The 22,904-nt window shown below is 35.5% G+C and overlaps 1 protein-coding gene across 1 annotated transcript; it reads right to left on the bottom strand.

The window, feature by feature from the left end:
* Positions 1-2,185: 2,185 nt before the first annotated feature.
* Positions 2,186-17,374, bottom strand: LOC150107075 (uncharacterized). The gene is made up of 5 exons (XM_090391606.1): positions 17,228-17,374; positions 15,999-16,169; positions 15,497-15,643; positions 2,824-2,982; positions 2,186-2,209 (listed from the first exon to the last, which is right to left on the bottom strand). The coding sequence occupies exons 1-5, from the start codon at positions 17,354-17,356 to the stop codon at positions 2,186-2,188; spliced, it is 630 nt and encodes a 209-aa protein (XP_090247732.1). The 5' UTR covers positions 17,357-17,374.
* Between the last annotated feature and the right edge of the window lie 5,530 nt (positions 17,375-22,904).

Below are 22,904 nucleotides of genomic sequence, written 5' to 3'. Positions count from 1 at the left end.
AAAAGAAGAAAAATATTGATTTTCAGCCCCACTCTGATGGCTTCAACTAAATGCACTGGAAAATAAATCACTTCGTTTATTTACCGCAAGCAAGTTGTACATGAAACTAGCGCTTTCAGATCCGCAGGTGAACCGGCCCTCGATCACAGCTTGTCGGAGTTTTTCGACTGTATCGACCGGAGGCTCTCTTTCGGGAACGAGAATGTACGACAAGATGGCGCCACTGTAGCTGAAAGCGACGATCAGTGCCGACAGTCTCCAGAATACGCAGTACACTTTCAAGCAGTTGGTGCGCCAGAGAGAGACTCTTCCTCCTGAAATTGCACGAAAAGAGGTACCAAAGATCACTGCAAATTGCAAGCAGAAATATATGAAGGAAATTTAGGGTTGACTTCTTTTATCAAAAATTATTAGCCTCTTATAAGAAAATAAAGATATTAGAAAAGCAAAAACGTTTTACCTTTACAAATAATGAGCATGCTTATTTTGCAATTCACGCATTAATCTGCGATTAAATTAATGAAAAATATCAGCTGCGTAAATTTAATTTTAAAAAAAGAGCCGAATTTCAGGTGTGCAATCGTTTATTCGTATATTTTTTGGGAATAAGAAAATCCAATGACACTTGTTTTTCGTAAAGGTAGTTCGTCGAAGAAATACAAGTGAGAATATTTTGTACTTAGTTTTTCAGGAAGGTGCAAGACAGTATTCCTGTAGTCAAGATATTTCTGAAGTTGAGATCACGTGAAGACCCTCAGACAGTATAGATGAAAACATTCGGTTGGAAATACCTGAGCTGGAATCTCGTTTAGGAAGCAAAGAACCTTAATGAGGGCTTTTCAACTGAAGACGACTTCGCCTGTCTCACTCAGTGGTGGCAGGGTTTCTTCCTCTCTGACTCAGCCTGTTCCTCTGCAACCAGGCAACCCAGCTAGTAGACACACGCAGTTTACAGAGAAAAATATGTATAGACATACGGCTGCTCACCTCATCCACTTTACCCTTGGTTACGAAATCCAAGGATACTTGGAAGGTCGTGAGCGATTAAGTGCCTGTTAAATCCATTATGACATTCAAAGCCAAGTTCTCGCTTAAGATTTATACAATTTAAAGTAATTCAAATTTATCTCGTACATACGTGGGTCATTTTAAAAGTTCAACACACAACGTAGTGTCGCCAGTGGGAAGATGTAACAGTTTCCATATGGACATGGCTTCTAAGCCAAACTGAATAAAAACGTCACCTGTTCGTCTTCAGTTTCTGCCGTTCTTGAACTTGTTCGGAGTGGGAAAAGTATGCCAGTCAAGTTGGATATTTTATTTCGCATAAGAAAACAAGGCTATATGTGAGACATATGATCTTTTGGACAAGTGTGGATAGCAAGCGCTTCCTCAGCCTCTCTGTAGTGCTAACATGAGCAGTGCAGAATTCTTTTGCTAAGCCAAAAGAACCATTCAGTAAGAAACGCTTCATAACTTTCGACAAGGTTCCTACAGCACTGATGCGATTTATCAAACAGAAAGAGGTTTGCTGACAGGAAAACAAAACTTACCCAAATGTTGCGGAACAGCGGAAAACGCGTTCCACCTGTATCGATGGCCTGTGAATATATTTTGTAAAATAAATATTTGGAGTTACAACAGGAAAACAGGATACTGAATATACGCCAGTTTTGAAATGACTTTCAGTAACCAGTCTCGACACACATTCAAACACCTGTAACTACTAGAATAACAAGTGCGAAGCGAAAATATTCTCTTACCTTGAGAAACTAAGGATCCAAACATGTACCAAAATATCTCGGAGAGAGAAGGGAAATTACCCTTAAAAGCGATGAAAGCCCAATAGCCGACTGTGTATGCAGCTATTCCTCCAATCAGCACTGAAACGATTAGTCCTAACCACACCTGCAAATAACGGAAATGAAAGTGAGGTTAATTCTGATCTTTCTTTAAGTGAAATCAATAGGAGATTGCTCTTTTAATCTAAAAAAATAACCACTGGTTTAATTTCATCCAATTTAGTGTCATTTATTTCTCTGACGTTTCAAAAATAACTCCTTATCCCAAGATTATAAACAATATTTCTTTCAGCTAAAGAAATTTACGCAAAATGATTACATTACATCTGTAAGGAACTGGTAAACTTGTGTAAAGAATTGAATTTTACAGCACCTTAGAGGCTTTACGAAGATCTTGCTCTTGATAACTGTTAATGGGAAAAAATACATATATATATATATATATAAGAATAAAACGTGATTATACTCATAAGCCACAGCATTATTGTGGAAGTATATTGTGCATTTGCTGCAAATGACTGTCTCTGAATTATATCACTTGCACACTCATTTGTCTATTTTACTATTCAGGCTATTTTGAAAGACAAACAGATCATTATTTATTTTTAACTTATTTATTTTTAATTTTTATTTATATTATTACTAAGCCTTTTTTCGACAGGTTCCCGAGTTAGTCGATCTCTGTCACGGGCAATCGGGGTTTTTCGTCCGTAAACTCAAGAAAATCGACCGTAGAACCTATGTTATTTCAGACATTAAAAATAGTGTTCCCTAATATTAAAAATATTAAGGAACACGAGACAGCGGCACTTGTTCAGCCGTCTCTTTACTACCGGTTGCTTAAATTAGTGATATCCTTGGGCCAGCTGTATCTGATTGGCTACGAGGGGAGATTGAACTGCCACTCAGTCTTCAAACGTTAGGGCTAAAATGACCTCGCATACTCCTACACGGGATTAGAAAGGCGCTACCTGATTTTTATTATTATTATTATTGCTAATATAAGACGTCGCGTACTCACCTTTTCTTGAAACGGGTGTAAATAGACGAATGCTTTTGGCTTCAGTCCTGGTTTACGAACATAAAAGGTGATTGCATCGAAGTAATAGGGATAAGAGTAATCGACAACTATACTTCTAGGTTCCGAGATTGTAACCATTTGGACTGCAATATCAGCCTCCTAAAGGATTAAAATAAATTTTAGATGATTTATAGATTTTACATCAAGAGTGACCAAATATCTCCAATAAGATGTTGAATAGAAATTTATTGAATCTTATTAGAACCAGCTAACAGATGAGAGTATTTTTCGCAATGGAAAAAATCATAAAATGTTCCATCCCAAGAGAACGCCATCACATAATTTTCTTGTATTAATATTTTTATAAAAAATTGTATTTGTAAAGTAAGTTCTCCACAGTATTTGTAGCTCAGTAGCCTAAACGCATTCGTTTCAAAATGTGGTCGGAACCTGATGCATTAAGAACTGTCTTAACTTTTCAATTAAAAATTAATTATCCCCATAGGGGGATAATTAAGTGGAAGGATTTCTTTTGCACAATATGGCAAAATAGCTCTGTAGAACATACGCAACTACACACGTGGCAACAGTGACAACTCTAACAGAAAATTATTTAGATTTATTGGGCATGACAGATCATTTGGACTAATTCCCAAAATAAGATGAAGTGGGATTTCCAAAGCAATAAAAAAGGTTGCTTTTAACATTTTTAAGATAATTGGAGAAACAACTCCATCCTTGGCTGTCACTATAGGTTGGCTAAGTCTGTCAGGGATTTTTAAGACATCCAGGAATGGCAGTACGGAGGACAACTGACGTCATTTCTCGGTCCCTAACTCTAACACTATATTTTATTGTCTGAAATAGTGTGAGTACTACTGTCGATTTTATTGAGTTCCGGTTATAAAATCCAAGTTTGGATTTAAATAAAAACGAGAGTGTTTGCCTGTGAAAGATCGATTAATTCGCGAACCGTCTAAAAATAGTTCTTGTATCTAACGATTAGAATCAAATTTGTAATAACTAATCCTCTGACGCGCTAGATAGGATAGCAAACGTCATTCTCTTATGTCTCCTCCCTTTGAAGAAGAGGCGTTAATAATTACATACAAAGCTATTTATATGTAATTATTTAATCCAAGTAATATGGACGAAGCTGCGGCAATATGGTCTTTTAAGCCGGCCTGGTTGGCTGAGTGATTACAATGGCCGTTTGCAACCTACAATTTGCAAGTTCGATCCCGCCACGAGCGTGGATGTTTATGATTGTCTTTAGGTAGGAGATGAATTTCATCTCACGGTGTGATACCACAGCCTTGCTTGTTGGGGACCTCAGGTGGATTGAAAAAGTTCCACGTTCGATCTCTAGAGCAGGGTTTCTGGACAAGGAAAGAGTGATTAAAATGCAAAACAGTTATAAAAATTAATAAAAATAATAAAAAAAACGTGTCCACAAACTGCACTAACGTCCTATAGGTTTACAACCTCTCGTGGATCGGAGCCACATTAAAAAAAAAGAAAAAAAAAAAGAAAAGTGTAGTGTGTTTTGTGCATTTCTTGTATTTTGATTTGATGAACTTCATAATGGAAAGTTGTCGCTATCAGATATATATGTACCACCAAACAGAAGTTATTTGAAGCACAAATTTTTTTCTGGTTTGGACAAGATTCTCTTTTAGTTGAAGTTTAAATAAATCGGTTCACTTTCTTTCTGCACCAATTCGTCTGTCCTGTATACTTCCAATTGCTATTTGTAATTTGTGTTTTTTTTTCATTATTTTACGCGCATTTCATCACACCATATTAACATTATATTGTGATTAAGTGTATCAAACGGAGCAAATTTATTATTAAAATTGTAAAAGTATTGTTAAACAATGGAAACAATATTCCTTTTTCAAAGATCATAGAAACCGTTGAATAGATGAAATTTTGTTTATCATGGCATATGTTACAAACTACGCCATCATCATCTTCGAAAGGTGCGAGCGCAGACAAACTTTTCCTCCCCCATTCTGAACTTGCCTTCTGCCAGATCCAGCTCTGCTCCAGCAACAGATGTGGCTGGAGCAGAACTGGATCTGCAGCGGTCTCATGCACTCCAACAAATTTTCCAACTCATTAGTGCTGCTGTGATCTTGTGGTATTAATCAACTTATTTATATAGATCTGATTTATTTTTGAAACTAAACTGCCTAAATATGGTTATACGATTGTTCAACTGTATACTGCAATTGCGAAATCAATCCTTATACGTATAGTTAGTTCGGTGTTGACTGACAGATTATTGAAATGGGCTCACAAAAACGGCCGAATTCACAGAAAATCTACTATTCCAAAAATAATGAGTTTATTGCGTGAATCCAAGAGAGAGAGAGAGAGAGAGAGAGAGAGAGAAAAACAAAAATCTATTAAAAACTCTTAGAGAGAGATTGGCTAGAAACTTTCCATTTAGCAATCAATAGAGACCGCTGAACATTTAGCGGTCAATAGAGAAGTACATGTCAGGAGAGCACTTAGCCAATAGAGACATAAATGTAAACGGTGGTTTCTCCTGACAATTCTTTGACTGATTGCTCAAAGGCCCAATTAGTAGTTTCTGCTCGGCAGTAAAATGGAACGGAGTATCTAAAGAGGTATGCATTAGTAAAGACCTTCACATATGAAAGAGGAGGTACAGGAATAGAAAGCATTTAATGTAATCAATAAAGAGTCGTTGATATAAGGGAGACCGTATAATAACCAAGCTATAATGTGCGGAAAACATTTTCTACTGATTGCCACAAATGAACATCCGAAAGAGTATCAACGTATTGACTGACGAAAGTTATATGACGACAAAGGGCATCCGCTGAAATTGACATTATGTGCTGTTGGGCGAAAGCTAGGATTTTATTTTAAGTTAAAAAATGCTTTTTTTCTATGATTTTATTATTATTATTTAGAAGCAGCGAATGATTGAGTGGAACAGGTTTGCTTGTTGAATTGGTGATTGCATCTCGTGTGAATGAGTTTAAGAGGAGGTATGACAGCTGGTTTGTGTAATGTATGCTATCCCTCAGTGCCTTTTTGTCTCCCTGGAGGTATAATAATAATAATAAGAAGAAGAAGAAGAAGAAGAAGAAGAATTTCAAGTACTCTGTAATATATCTTTAAGAAAATCTGTGAACTAAGAAAATAAACATCGGTAACGTTTCTTGTTAAAAAGCTCTGTGCGATCTCTCTTCTGTTAACAAACAAAAGCAAGTGAACTTCTTTCTGGAGATTTTAAAATCTCTTTCCACAATTACTGGACCTTAGCGAAACTAAAACTATATCGCCATAAGTAGCACTGAGGCTTTATTTTTATTAATTACTTTTTAAATTTTTTATGCGTAAGAATGGTATTTCTGCCTCTAATTTAATCACTTGAACCTCTTTAGCTAAAATGCGTCTCAGTTCCAGAGAAGTTCCTCGTTAGGCTTGATAGTTCAATATAAATCCATCTTAAGACCCTTGATTACGTCTTTTTAAAGCAATCCCACTAGCCTAATATGTTCGCCAGTCTTAGATTTAGATTTGGTACCGTCGGTTATAACAGCGATGAATGTTAATTTTATAAGTTCTTGAAAACTATTAACGTATTCCTCATAATTAACGTGAAGCAGTTGAAATGCTCACAAATCTCCGCAACTCGTGACGCATTCTTATGCGAGAGCAAAATTCTTTAAACTTTCTTCCTGTTTGTTCTTTGCCAAAAGCGTGAGCATTTTCAGTTGCATGTTCGTTCATAAACTCTCCATCAGTGAAAGGAAAGGCAGCTTTGTTTTTGCTGTTTCTCTGGAGAGAGAGAGAGAGAGAGAGAGAGAGAGAGAGAGAGAGAGAGAGAGAGAGAGAGAGAGAGAGAGAGAGAGAGAGAGAGAGAGAGAGAATGTGATTTTGATATACTTTCTAAATTCGAAAGAAAAAAGAAAACTGTTTGTCGACTCGGTTTTTTTCCTCTTTTTCCAAACAAAGATCTCGTAGTTTCTACTTAAGGCAAATTAAACTTATTTTTCTGCCTCGAAAGCTGACGCGCTTTAAATTGTATTCGTAACAAACCACGACGCAAACAAACCAAACATAAGACTGTCTATTGTTCTTGAAATTCGAGATTTTCGCTCAATTTTCTTTTGTTATTCTAAGTTATTTTGTTATTTTGAATGCTAAGTTTTCATAAAATGTTAACCTGCTAAATGTGTCGCAGATATATCGCAAATTGTGCCTTGTTACCACCAGACAATATATTATTATTAACCTAGATTGCCACTAATAGTTCACACTCATACGACAGTAATGAACGAACTAGACACTAAGAAAACCGACAATGATGTTTGTGACAATGTAGCGTATACAGGAGAAACATATTATCACTCCGTAACAGCAAATTTTCGACTGAGTAGTAATGAATATCGGTGGTATCGCACTCTCTTACCAGATAGAATTTGAACTGACTGCTACTCATTAACATCGTATACAAATAATGTAGAAATTGGGCGGTTTCGATTGCGTGTATGACTTTAGAAGATGGATGGTATAGATGGCAGACGTAGTATTAGAGCATTCGCTTCCTTTCAACTTGTTAAAGGTTCAAAGGAAGCGAATTTGCCTAATTCTTATGTGTTTCGTTACTTTAAGCTTGCAGTGTTAAACCGCTAGCTTGAAGTAATGAAAAAGATGCGAATTAGGGAAATTCTGTTCCTAATTGTATTAATAAAATTTGTTTTTAATAGAAGGGCACAACTTTTTTTCGCACGCGCTGACTGCGGTCTGCCATTAGGATAACGCTGGACATTACATGAGAAGAAATATGCACAGAGTTTTCCGACTGATCGATGGAGAGCACCAGCGGTTTTGGGGAGTAATCAGGACTGTCTCTTATAAGCGCTGCAAACCTCGAAATGGGAATGCGTCTGATTCAGTCCCATTGCTGTTCGCAGTTAGCAAATGGAAGTCCGCTGTAACTGGGAACATTAATACGCCCGAAGAACAAAATATCTGTTAGGAGTGAAGAAAATCAAGACCTCATTTCAGCTGTAGAGTCACCAAGGCGTAAATGAAACTGTTTGACAGAAATAGCGTCTCCACCTGAAGGCGTTTTTGTACGAATCGTGCTTTATGCAGTCCGTTCACCTGTGGCAAATATAATCAAGCCCGTGTTTACCAAATCAAAACTATCGTGGCGCGCGCACATATGCCAAACAAACCTGTACTGGATCTCGTTAAAATTGTATATTTTTGCAATATATTACTTTTCAATGAACAGAATAAACAAATTTCAACGTCTTCTTCTCTATTCATTTTTATCACTGAAATAAATCCCCAACACTTCAAAATAATCAGTTTCGTAAGAATTCCTGCTCAGATCCGCAAGCTTTATTTTTTCAGGCTCTTAAAAACAGTAACATAATCGATAACTACATATTAATTTATTTTGATATACGACGATTTTCTGAAGAAATTAAACCGTGGTGACCGAAGAGCAATTTTTATAAAATGGAATGATTTATTTTGTCCTATAATTAGCCATCTCGAAGATTTATGATTTTTGTTCGAAACATTGAGCTTTCGTGTGTGAGAGGCAAACTGCATTGGATTTAATGAATTTTATTTCTATCTATTTCTGTTTGTAACTATATTTGTTATTCTATTAAAATTTGAACAAAAGTAATTTCACTTTGAGATTTAATTTTGAAATTTTCATCTAAAATTTTGGATATTAGAAGTTAATGTGCAATAATAACTACATGTAAGAATAACAAACTATCTGTGGAATAAAATCGTACCTGCATCGCAAATAATAATAAAGCTTATGAGATCTCGCTATGATTTTTGTTGCTCGAGTTCTGTTCAGAGGTCACATGCGTGGTAAAAGAAAAAGTTTCCTGAAAGGAAACACGCTCTGGAATTCAACCGTTGTTTTTTTGTGCGGAAAGTGCTTTTGCTCTTTCCGCACAAAAAAACTCTAACTGAAGACTTTCTAACGTGGATTTAATACTTCCCTAGTTCACACCTAGAAAAACGTCTTCTGGTTCAATGGTTTGCTTGTTGAATGAGGGATCGATGCAGTTCTTTGAATACGTTCAGCAATGTGAAGATACAGCGTGATAAATTTGATTAGTGGAAATCAGCAGGATTTCCTAAAGTTAATTCCAAGAAGCAATAGCTCCATATTTTAGATTTCCTCAAAAGGCTAACTTCAGTAATAAAGCATTTTTCCATGGCTATCTCTATAAGAAAATTTACATTATCTCTTTGGACAATGTTCTTTCAATGATGCGAAATAAGGTCCGTGCATAGAATTCTTATATTATCCATGAGAAGAATGCAAAATAATAAAAAAATACTAAAAAGAAATAGTGAGATAATCATTCTTATAATCGTGTAATTAAAAAATAATAATAATATGACAAAGAATACATTTTACTTAAAGGAAATAAGAAATAATAACCGTCTTTCAGATAATTAAATTATCATTGGAAATCGTTTATCAATTTACCTAAAGGTACATCGCGTAACACTGTAAACTACAAAGAACGATGGTGGTCTGAAAAGCTCTCTGAAATGAAAAAAACGAATTTATAATTTCAAAATTATTTTCATTTTTCAAAATAATCTCCCTTAAGACAAATACATTGATTCCAGCTCGTCCGTGGAGTCGTTCTCAGTAAGATCTGCAAAATACCTCTCTACATTTGCAATCACCTCTGATTCAGAAACGTTGACCAGCTAGGAAGAGTTTTAGTTTGGGGAAGAGATAGAAGTCAGAGGGAGCCAAATCTGAGGAATAGGATCGATGTTCCAACAATTCATAGTGCAGATCCCTTAATTATCCCTTAAGATCCATTGTCAAAACATGTTTGTGGGCAGGTGCACTGTCCTTATGAAAAACGAATTTGTTTCTGTAAACCGGATCTTTTTCTCACGAATTTTTTCGTCTGGTCTGGTTAAAGGATCGGAATAATATTCCTCGGTTATTGTTTTACCCTTTTTAAGATAACTAATAAACAAAATGCCTTTAGCATCCCAAAACACCGATGCCATGACCTTCTCTTCTTTGGCGCTGAACAACCGGCTTCTGTCCACTGTTTTGACTGCTGTTTGGACTGGTGTGTAATGGTGAATCCAAGTCTAATCCATAGTAATAGATTGATGCACAAAATCAGTTTAATTCTTCTTAAAACGCTCCAAGCACTGTTCAGCGATTTTCATGCGAGTGCGCTTTGGATCTGCTGTAAGCAAAAGCGGCACCCATCTTGCGCAAAGATTTTTCATATGCAATTCTTCATGCAAAATGTATCTTATATCCAGACTATAGGCATTTCAAGTTTTTTTGAAATGCCTATAGTCTCAGCAATTTCACGCACTTTCACTCGCCGGTCAATCAGTACCATATCGGGCATATGACCAATGATTTCTGGTGTTGTTACACTTTTTGGACGTTCTTCACGTGGATCATCTTCAAGCTAATACGTTCACGTCTAAACTCGTCAACCCATTTCTTAATTGTTGAAAACGAAGAGGAAAGAGTACCCATAAAAGTTTATGAACTTCGAGTGAATTTCTTTTTTGGCGTTAAACCTTCTTTTACAAAGAATTTTATTACCGCACGATACTCAATTTTATCCATTTCAAGGGATACAGGCAACACTTTTGCTTCAGACAGCTGTATATAAAAAAAAAACTACTTGATAGAATCACTTGCAATTTTACAAGAATGCTTATGACAGATGTACCAACGTACAAAAAAAAAAATATATCGATAGTGTTGCCATTTATGGTCAAGGTCGAGAACTTTACATACCACCCTCGTAAACAGTTAAAAATAAAGAGTTTTTTGGAATAAAATAAAGCTGGGCATTACCTTTCTGCTTACAACCCCAACCATTCCTGTAATTGTTCCGTTACTTAAGGGGTTTCCCCATGCTCTGTCTGAAGGAGTAACAATCTTGTACCTGCATTAGAACAGAATTGCAAATTATTGGATTAGTAAACAGCGTTAATCTTTCAGTTCGCTTTCATTCCTGCGCACTTTTCACAAATCACCATCAAGTTGATATCAGAATGGTATCGTAGAGATGGAAAGAGAACTATAGGAAGACCAGGTGGAAGGATGTGGTTAAACAGATGGCGGACTCAGTGGTATATAAAGGCTCAAGATAGGAATGAATGAGGAACTTTGGGGAAGGCCTTCGTTCAACAATGGACACGAAATGGCTGATGAGGATCACTTGCGTTGTCGTTTGAAATAAAAGTACTACTTTTTTGAAGTACTCAAATATCCTGAAATCATAGATACAATTCCTGTTTAATATACTTGATTTTCATATACACAATATAGCTCAGTAAGTACCAGCGAAATAGGAGACAACACTATAAATCCGCTTTAACAGTTTAAAGCTTTAATAATTGAGATTTGGCCCAAAATGTTTAAAGTGGAGCACAATTATATGTTATTTGAGAAGCATTAAATTATTTAAATCTTAAATAATAAATTAATTTCCATTACGATATTGGAATATTTCTCATGTCATCAGGTTAAAAATTAAAGAACAGCAAGAACTGCGCAATTGTCCTCCTCAATAAATCATCACCAAATTCATTATTTGTGCCTTCATGGGATGTAAAAGAATATTATGAGAGTATTAGATGGAAAAGTTACATCATTACTAACTTCCTATCGGCAATTTTCCTGAAAATTAATATGTTCTCTGCCAAGATTCTAGTGACGTCAATTCTTAAATTTTGGTGTTCTTACTGTATTGATACACCTAGAACTAGGTTTTCCTGCAATCCGAGCAAGAAAAAAAAACTAGTGTTTTGCTAACATTTTTCGCCTCATTTGTATAAGTAACCATCCCGTCTTAGACAGGTTCTGTTCACACGTCCTAAAATTATTACAATATGATGTTTTTTCTTAACATCCTTATTTTAATATGATAGTGCTATTGATGTCCTGTTTACGCTCCTAATCTTCTCAGTACTCTCATATCTGTGATCTCCAGTCTTTTCTATTTCTAAACCAGCTCTCAGATCGTTAAGCCAAAATTGGTTTGAACACTCTTCTGTATGCACGCAATTTATTGTTTTGACCAATTTCTCTCTAATTCTATATAATTTTTTCAGTTCATTTCCTATCAAATATGCATTGCTAATTCTTTTGTCAATCCTCATATTTAATTTGGCCAGGACCAAAACCAACAAAACGTTGTGCCTAAATATCTGAAATATTTTACTTGTTCTATAGGATCTCCATTCAGGATGCAGTTGATGTTTACAATATTTATCCATATTTTCACCGTCTTGCTGTTTTCATACCAAATGTATTATATCAAATATTAGTTTAGTTAGAGTTACCTGCACACTTACAATCGAATTATTTAGGCGTATGACACCATCTGCTTAAATTGTAGAGCTGAGATTAACACCTCCAATTCGGATATCAGAACTAATGCTAAGTTCCTTCATAACATGATCCATATATACTGTAGATAACGAATAGCAGTGGAGAAAATGTGCGCTCCTATCTCAGACTTGGTTTGAGATCAAACGATCTTCTTGTAATTTATTCAATTTTATCTATTGACTTACAATCCAAGTATAGACTAAGTATTGCACTGTATAATGTCCCATTTACACGAATGGGACATTATACAGTAATGTCCCATTAAATTTGTAGTATTTTGGAGAGCTTTCCTCTTGGCACCTTGTCATATATCTTTTCCAGATCTACAAAATTTAAATACAGATCCTTGTTGTATTCCAAAGATTTCGCAACTATCTGTCTTAAAGTAAAAGTATGATCTTGACAACCTTTATTTGGCTTTCAACCAAATTGTTCTTCTCCAAATTTCACTTCCTCATTTTTTTCAGCTTCTTTTCAAGTATGCTTGCATGAATCTTCCCAGGATCGTTCAGTAGAGAAAGATGATTCTCACATTCAGTTTCATTCCCATTTTGGCAGATCTTTTCCACTCATCGGGAATTCGGCCACGTGACTAGGCCTTCTGAATCACGTAATATAAAACTTTTATAACTCAATATTTATGCATATTTAAGTATTTCTGGTCAAATATCATCGACTCCAGCTGCCTTTCCAGATTTCGGAATTTTGATTACCTTAAGTATTTATATGTACTCGTGTTTGCATTCCTGTTGAGTGTTATCTACTGCCATTTTGTCACCTTTTTCACTTAGCAATGTAATCTTTCAAAATATCATAGTTTCCCAACATATCCGGAATATCTTTGGCTTCAGTTTTCATGTCATCATCCGATTTATCACCTGATTCCTTTTTTGCTGCATTTCTAATCTTTTCCATAATCTCCCAAATATTTCACCACCTTCGTAATATTTATTTTATATGTTCTTCCCAAAGTCTTTACACAAGTTTTTACACAAGTGCTTCGCTTTCTTACGTTTATGTCCGTATTCAGAGCACAAGCTGACTAATTTTGCCAGAAATGCTCGACACGTTTTCTTCTTTTCCTTAACTATCGGAGTCTACCACAGAGTTCTGAATGTTCTATCGTTATAAATAACCTTAACACGTGCCTCTGTTGCTGAACGAACGAAAGTTTTCTTCGGTTTTTTTCGCTGAAGTTCGAAAGTTAGGTTATTGGTTTGGAACTTATTTTTTTTCCTGAATAATATTTGTAAATATTATTCAAGCTATCTATTACAAAGTCCGTGTAAATTTAAAATATAAATAGAAAATTTATATTTTAAAATTTTAAATTTATAAATTTAATTATTTTGATAACATGTAAAATAAATTTAAAATTTATGAATTTAAAATATAAATATATCGCACGTGTAAACAAACCAAACATTATGCTTAATTTTAAACGTTTTTCCAAATTTTAGGTCAAAATTAGGACTGATTAAACAGATAGTCAAGACTTACGTGAAATTCAAAATTTCCGAAAATAATTGAAGCAGATAATGATCGCAGCCTGCATAACCGATGAGCTGACCGTCCTCAGTGTTTTTAAGTTGAAACATAGTTTGTGCCTGAAAAATACACTTCCGTTTGTAAGATGTTTATAATATATTCTTTATATAATTTGAATTTATATTTTATATTACCCTAAAGAGTACATATTTATTACACTTTATAACAACAAAGTTATAAATTTAGTTTAATCCTTTATCCAAGTGTAAGCAAACAAAGTTTGCTCCTGAAATATCTTCATTGAGGTCTCGTCAATAGGAGCTGGCATCTCACTTGGCATCTTAGGGTCTGGCAGGGTCCCATTGACGAGACCTCAATGAAGGTCGAAACCAGTCTGAGTAGTGGCTCTTTCCTTAATGCATAGCATAATACATGTCCGCAAGGGGATGTGCTTTGCATTATGGGAGATACTAAGACTAGGAGTGATGAGAGCTTGGTCGACCTTTACCACGAGTTGCCTCAGTCCTGAAGATACTTCAGGCGCAAACTTTGTTTGCTTACACTTGGATAAAGGATTAAACTAAATTTATTATAGACTAACCAAGTGAAAAAAGAAACAGTTTTAAATTGTAACATTTGTAGGATTTGTTGGCCAAGTGGATGTCTCCGGTATCAAACCCATTTTTGCAGTAGGGTTCAAACCGATGACTGTTTGTAAAATACCTTTCGGTAGTAGAATTTTTTTCGGTGTCTGTTGTCAGCTCACACTTTTCTTTTAGAGCCCCAAGTACCAGTTTGGTCTACAGTTCAGTGTTTCCAGATTCAGATTATCTAATTATTAGCTTAGTTATGTTACTAAATGTACCTTTGGAACCTTTCATGGATGGGTAACATAAAAACGTGAAACTATTAGCTCTCTTCTGGTAACACAAAGTATCAGAAAATTGAATTGGCTAGACTTATTTACATTTGAGCAATTCGTCAATAAAAAATGCATAACTGCAGGTGGAGTGATTCTCAAATGCGTAGAATCCTTTGATAGTCTTAGTAACTGTATGTTATTTAGGTGATCGATTAAGGATTCGTTAATAGGTTGAATTTTGTTTTCGCACCATCAAATCACGATGATAATTAGGAGTTCTGTTGTCTACATTTATATACCCTAGATCACTAAAAATAATTGTGGTAAGTAAATTTCGAAGGTGACAAGAAGTTGTACCCTTATTCTATTAATAAAAGGACTGCTATACATTTTATGATGGTTCACGTTTAGATGGTTAGCTTCTAACTTTATTTGTATCCGAAGAAGTAATCTCTAAGGTGTAGTGATGCTGCCAAATGAATATGTAGATGGTCAAAATGAAGGAATATGTGTAGTACAAACCCTTGAAAAATTTTAAGCGCATAATTGTTGTTTAAGATTGGGTGATGGTCGCTTCCTCTGCCACCAACTCTGCGTTTACAAGAAAAATCTCGGTTATATTGTCAAACTCACACTTATATTTGAAATTGTCTAGAAAGCATTACAAGCATTGCAGAGTTAATTGCGACCAGGTGACGATGTGAGCATCAGTGCAGAGATTTGAGAACTCTGGATTGGTTAATTGATTGACAGCAGGTACTTTGATTGTCTCTTCGTGTGCGAAAAGTACCTTAAGTATAAAAAAGAACTGCAGATAGTTTAAATATTTCAAACAATCATGTGCAAATCCGTTAGGTTTCGGTATAGTTGAATTATTAAACATATAATTTAAAACTTACATCGACCGCTGTGGTAACAAGTTCTCTGCCTTTTAAGCTGACTGCACTGCCTTCTTTTGGAGTGTGGGGTACAGATCTCTGGAAGCGTCTTTTCTTGTAATCCCAATGGTTTCTGTAGGGCTTACCGCGCATCATGTCATGCTGGATCTGAACAGTAAGAAGGGGAGTATGTTAAAATATTAAGTATCTAAAAATTAAATACTAGTTACTAGCTACTCATTAATTACTTTTAAAAATGCATTTTATGTCCGAAAGATATGAAATTCTTGTTTTGAGAGTAAAATACTTGCACCATGGCATTCCATCCGTCTTTTGGTTTGGTGCCAAGTAGTGGCCCTGATAACAAGACATTGTTCATGGAACTTTATCGGATAGCATCAGTTCCAGCAAGCGAAGAAACTTCTTGTGGGAGTCGATGTATTCATATAAATTTGAATGTATTACGAGAAAGTGATCATAATTGTACTACTGTTTTCCTCTTAAGAATTATGAATTTAAATACCTGCAATATTTCGAATGAATCCAAGTGAGGGGATGAAGACGTTGGGTATACCAGTGTGATGTCGTATATGCATGGAGAGGACCCAGTGGCCTTTGCCAGAAATCGACCAGCAGAGGCATTTGATGGAACGAACAGAAACCACCTCATAGACAAAGGAGCACATTCCTTCAGCTGCAAGAAAGAAGAATACAAGTATCAGGCAACGATTTTAGGATAACGTATATCTTCCTCTGCCCTCTCGCTCACGGTTATTAAAAGGTGAGTGCACCTGTAAATTTCACAAATTTGGAGGGGCACTGTTTAACTATTCAGTTTCTGAGGAAAGAATAATGAGGCAAAATTTACAGCAGAAGACTCACTTGTTTGGGAATGCTGTTTTCTCTAATCATCATATATACAACACTAACAATTAGTATTCTTCTTCGTGAGAAGATGAATTTTTTGTTCATTGTGATTTCAGAGGATATTAAGAAAATAACTTAATACAGCTTAATAGTTGATTCAACAGCTTTTATAAGTAGAAATTCTCTGTGCTACAGATAAAGGAATTTCTGCATGACAAGCATAGTTTTCTCATGATTATGTCCTTCTAAAGCAAAGCAATGGTTTGCTTTAGAAATGCTGATGTCTTTCTTAACTCAGAAATATGATTAAAAAAAACATATTTTGATTCTGTATCAGAAATCAACTATTCAGCAAATGCTTTCAACAATTTAGCAGGTGTTTACTACGAAATTGGAATATTGCATCATTCATGTTTATGATACTCGAAATAGTTCCATGATACTTGGAGACTGATAACTTTCGTCCTGTTGACCTAATCAATTCTGCCTTCTCCACAATATGGGTATTGTTCATATGAGCTTGCGTCACTAAATATACCCCTCCTAAAAACTTTTGTTTACTGGAAATAAGCTACTCATTATCATACTTTAAGACCTGGTTGAAACTCGCGCATTAACATTTCTTCATAATTCATCCTTGGTGGTACGACATATAGAGTTGACCTTCGAAATCAGTATTTGCAGCTGGAAACTGTCTTACTTGCTTGAGAAGGTAATTACATCACAGTTTTTTTGTTTGTTTTTTTTTTGAAAAAATTAAAAAGAACGTCGATGTATCGTTTTTTTCCCCCACCTACTTACGAAAAGAGAAGAGCACAAAAATCTGTTTGCAGACTAATAAATAATGTGTTAATAGCGATACAGTGAAAGACAAGAAATACGCACCTCTCGCAAAATAGCTGAACCAGTTAAATTGTCATTTGGGAAGTAGAAAATGTGCAGATATCTTGAAGATTTTGGAAGGCTTCTCAACATTTCTGTTAGTAGACGTGAATTAGAAGGCCAACGAGACATTGAAACGGTTTTGATGTTAATCGCGTGGAGCCAAGAAAGGACGTTGTTTCTGGTATCTGAAAGAGAGAGAGAGAAGAGATGGTTCGAATGAATTACTTTCATGAATGAAATTTTAAACATGCATAAAAAACTCGTGAAAATAGTGTCCATGAGACGATTTGCAAATTACAAGAGAATTATTCTTTCGTAGAGGTCCGTTTATGACAACGATCGAACTTACAGCCCCTTCAGGCGTTTGTAGTGTAGACATTATTTCATTTCGCATCAAAAAAACGAAAAATAAGAAATCGAAAACCAAATATCATTACACTTCACGAAGGTAGGGACGAATTCTTACAATTTCTAATTGTTCTGTAATTCAAAAGGGAATTATAACGGGAAAAATCTGTAAGATGTTCTATAAATACACACAATTTTAATTAATTATTAATAATTAATTTTTATTAAACTTTGTTTATTAATTAATCATTTATTAATCATTTATATTAATCAACGCTTGGTTGCAATAATTAATTTTTATTAATCCTGTGATGTATTCCGGATCTAAATGAGATCGGAAGTACAGCGAAGCTACATTGAGCTACAAAGCAGCCAGCGTTATTGAAATAGTGAAACTTTGCTGGTAAAGTTTACTGGTAAAACCATTTATCTCACCGAGATAAATGCTTTTTTTTTTTCTACTTGGATATTGCGTTTGTCTTTTCCCTTTATTTATTTTATTTATTTATTTTTAGCTGACGTTTCACAGTAGCATAAGTGGCAACTAACTGTAGAAAACTCGGTCGAATTTGTTATATTTTACATGAATGTTTTACACATTTAGTAAATGTTACGAGTAATGTGAAGAGCCAAACCTACCGTTTTCCCCTTTAATTTAAATTTGAACAACAACTGATATTCCCTTCCCAGTGTTTATTCTTTTATATTTTACTTAATGTGGTGTGTTTAAAGGCGAACTTACCGATTTCTGTGTTCATTTTGACAATGAGGTCGGGCTTCTGCAATATAGTTTGTACCAAGGCCAGAAGAAAATAACGAAAACTCTTCCTCTGCCAAACGGACATTTCGGAAGCTAGAAACAAAGAAATAAAAAACACATTAAAAAGGAGAATAAAATTTCATACACACTGCTAAAACCAAAAGACATTTTTAAGTTCCTTTCAAAATCAGGAATGCATGTGCAGCGATGTTCTTTTATCTGAAAAGGTTTGGGCGGGAATCCTCCCTTGGATTCGAAGTAAAGGGTCCCATGAAAGTCCTTCAGTTTCATACGGTGGTAGGAAAGTTTTCCCTCCCGAAAATATATTTTTTTAAATTCTTTTATCTTCAGTAAAACAGACAAACGGGCACGAGAACAAAAGTACTTAACCCAACACAATTCTCTGCGTCATAGCGCACTCGGCAGCAATATGATGTTAACAAAGCTCAATCCCAAATAGTGAAAAATCGTGGTGCAAACTTGGCATCAATCGCCGACTACTCATTCCTGAAGACTTTCGTAATAAAGTAACCTATTTTATGAAATTAAAATCATATTTGAATGACCAATACTAGTCCACATGATCCCAACAAGTGGTAATCTGTTACAGATCAACTCATTAATTCAAACTGCGTGCAAGCAGTATTTACTTTTCTTAAAAGTATTGCTTATTTTATTATAATAATAATAAAAGATTTTGAACATCAACAATAACAGCAAATACAGATTATGCGATCAGAAAGATGAGACGTAGAACATCTAATTAGTGCCTGCAGCAAACTAGCTCAAACTGACTATAAATACCGCCATAATCAAGCGGTCAAAATAATTCATTGGCATGTATGCACAACACGTAGCTTTCCTACTTCTGATGACTGGTGGCATCATAAAATAGAAACAGTAGTGGAAAACGAAACAAGAAAAAATTCTCTTTGAATTTAGAATACAAATGGACCGGCATTTGGAACACAATAGACCTGACACATCACAATCATAGAACATCGAAAGGTTTACATTATTGATATAGCAGTAACAGTGGTAAATACAAAGAACTGAAAAAAAATTACTATATATATATATATATATTATATATATATATATGAAAAAAAAAAAAAAAAAAAAAAAAAATATATATATATATATATATATATATATATATATATATATATATATATAAAGATTGAATGACTAGAACTGAGTAAATCAATCTTCATACATATATATATAGGAAGAGAAAGAGAATATGGCTGAAAACGTTTATTCATAATAATAAGTAGTTTATGAGGGACTCGTTTATAACGTACATCTCATGAAAACAAGATGACAGACAATATAAATGATTCAGTGTGTTAGTTCTTCATTGGCGCAGGCACTGTAAATCTAGGTCATTTGTTTTTTGTTAAACATGATCCTGAGAAGATGACCGTTCAATTCCCGACGTGTTTCAACAGAATGAGAGTCGAATTTCATTATTTTTGACCTTCACTCTGTAAAAGTATTGAAATCAAGTCTATTATGTGAATGCATCTACACTTCGAACCCTCACCACCGCTATTGGTGAACACTTTATCTACCTGCAATGGATGCTCGTCATTATGAACATTTAGCTTTCCTTTAAAATGTTCAACTAACGAACACGCATGTGTACAGATGGTTTTCATCTGCGTGCTGTGCACTCCTAACGCCTGAATTCTTTTGTGGTAGGGAAAGGAAGGTTCACAACTATAAGGGGTAAATAATCAGACACATACACATTCATTGGGGAAATCCCTAGTCCTGATCACAATATGAACACATTTCAAATAATTTGGGATGCTTCGACCATAATCGAAAACATTCTCGCCAAAACGTTTCGCGGCCTTTCCCCATTGAGGGCCAAATGTACAGTTACTATCCTCGCATTATTATGTAGATATGAGGATAATGTGTTGATGTACTGAGCATTGTGATTTTTACAATTAAGCTGATAGACCAAAGGTTGTCGAGATTGCCTATTGTATTCCCTACTCCGTATCTAGTCAAACTTTTATCTGTTCCGCTTAATTCAAAAGCCGAATGTCCAGAAAAAAAAAAAAAACTCATATTTTAAACCCCGTACCTCGCCCAATCGCTGACCTCCGGGAAGTTATTCTGTCAGCTTTGTCCAGGATATCTTGTATAGTGTAGTGGAGTCGATACCAAGACAGATACAAGTCATCGAGGCCCAGAATGCTGTTAGGCACGTGGGCATTATGCTTTGGCTCACGAGTGTTCAAGAGCACTACAACAACCATCCAGAATTATACGGCCAGCAGGCTTTTTGAATTATAAACGGTAAAATTTTTAAACGTCCATTATCGAGCATTTCTGGTCGAATTATCATAAACTCCAACTGCTTTTACAAGTTTCAGTTTTTGATTACTTTTTCTACTTCAAGTATTGCTATGTACTCCTCAGTGCATGTCTTATGCTGATTGTCTGGCAGTGGTGGATCACATTTTGCGCTTTTTAATGTAATTATTAGATAATGTAATGTAATTATTAAAGAGGATGTACACAACATCCTCTTTAACTTCTTGTGTACGTCATGGAGTTCTGATTTTTCTATCCTTGCAAGTAACTTCGGCACGTGCATCTCCAGCTGAATCAATGTTTTCTTCAGAGTTTGCAACTAAGACTTGTGTTAGGCTCATGTTTACAAAGGTTCATTTGTTATTCCTTCACATTTATATAGTTGAGGTTGCAGTTCGCTACCAAAACCTGTTCTCCTTATTTCTTTTTAAAACTTTCCTATGTATATTCTTTCTAATACGGTATTTATTTTTATCCTGCTTAAAGTAATAATCACTTCCAATTTCAAATACCCTCCATGAATCCTGGATCAGTGAGATGGCATCATATTCAACGATAACGTAGTCAAAAAGACTTTCCGCACCCCTAGTGTTTTCTCTCCAAGTGAATTTGTGCACATCTTTATGTGGAAATATGGTGTTAGTGATGGCTGCTCCACGTTCTGCACATAAATCCGATAAGCATTTACCGTTATTATGCTCTTTTCTTCAAATTTTCAAGAACATTTCTATATGCCTAGGATTCATTTCTTCTCTTGCTGTTTTAATCCCCAACAAGACCACCTTTTCCGTCATGTTGATGCCAGAAGATTTATCAAATAACCAAAATATTATATTTCTTTCAGAAAATGTTTTATAGGACTATAGGAACAATTTACTTTTCATTGTCCCATTCTCCATTTTGAAAGTAGCCTTCATAACTTCAGTTCCACGTTGTATGCTGTCGATACCCCTTCGTTTCTCAGATTACTATTGTCCAAATATAATACCCTATGCTTATTATTTACCGGTATCATCTTGATTAACTCTTCTTTATCTCAGTAACACCAATTATGTCCACGTGGTATTTCTCAACGTCTTTGCCATTTCAACTTCTTTTCTTTTGATGCGTCTCCTGTGTCTTTCTTGAATTCCGATGACATTGAGTTTGTTCTACAACGTGACATTATACTGTACTATTCGCTGCGGTTCTCTGACTAAAGTAGCTGGATTCGTATTTAACAGGACAACTCCAGGTCAGCAAAAATATTATTATTCCTTCCCTCCTCTTTTACACCGCCGTGTATTTTACATTTAACGGCTACCGTATCGAGGATAAGGTGAATAAGCCCTGTGCCTCCCGGTGTGTCCTATGCGTGTGTTCACGGGTCGGTTTGCCTCTTCTGGGAGACGAAATACCCGAGTTTTCGGAAGGAAAAAAATCCTACCTTCGCATGAGACCGGCTAACTCACCTTTAGTAGAAAGAAACCAGATAAAGGTTCCTCCCATCATGGACGAGAATCGAGCCCAGGTCTTTCCAACCGAAGGGCTTCGTCTATACTGACTGAGTTACGGAGGCTCACAATATATATATATATATATATATATATATATATATATACAAGTTGTTAGAAAAATATATCAAGTTGTTAGAAAAAAATACTAACAGCTTGAAATCTATCCCAATGGTTTTAACAGGCCTTTAAGGCCCACAACCTTCCAAGCATGCTTGGATTTCGTAACCGAAATACGAGGATAGAATGGTCACTCCTATGCCTCAAGGTATTCTTGGCTGTATCCCTGTGTGTTCAAGGGGGGGCCGGTTTGCCTGCTTGCGGGATGAAAAACACCAGATAAACTGGCGGAAAAAACCCTACTGCCCGCGCCCAAGACCGGCTAACTTGGCTATGGCTGAGGAAGATCCTTCAGCTCCTCACGTCTACAACGGGAATCGAACCTAGGACATTCCTTCCCCAGGCATATGGTTGCGAAGCGCAAAGCCACTAGGCTAACCACGCGGACTAACAACTTGAAATGCGTCTATAAAAATAAATCAGCTGTGACGAGTCAGTTTATCAGTACGAAGTCAAAAGAACTCAATTCTCAAGTCTCTAGTCAGAATTGTCAAACTTACCGGGACAGTAAGTATTCGCTAGTTGTGCATAATGAGAAGTCATTTCTCCCACTGGCGTCATTCTATTGAATCTTGATTTATGTTGATAAAAATATTAGACGTGTGTGTGTGTTGTGCATTTGAAT

The sequence above is a fragment of the Typopeltis vanoorti genome, chromosome 4, assembly GCF_054136105.1.
Source record: "Typopeltis vanoorti isolate ZY-2024b chromosome 4, IOZ_Tvanoo_1.0, whole genome shotgun sequence".
In the NCBI taxonomy this organism is placed as follows: Eukaryota; Metazoa; Arthropoda; class Arachnida; order Uropygi; family Thelyphonidae; genus Typopeltis; species Typopeltis vanoorti.
Note: the sequence above shows the minus strand (reverse complement) of the source record. Positions and strands in the feature narration are given on the sequence as shown.

Bases quoted from the DNA above. Each gene is read 5' to 3' on its own strand.
- LOC150107075 (XM_090391606.1), bottom strand. From the start codon at position 17,356: ATGTCTCGTTGGCCTTCTAATTCACGTCTACTAACAGAAATGTTGAGA. The intron at 16,170-17,227 runs GTGCGTATTTCT...TCTTTCTTGCAG, and splicing joins GTTCAGCTATTTTGCGAGAG to CTGAAGGAATGTGCTCCTTT. The intron at 2,210-2,823 runs GTGAGTACGCGA...TCCCATTAACAG, and splicing joins TACACCCGTTTCAAGAAAAG to TTATCAAGAGCAAGATCTTC.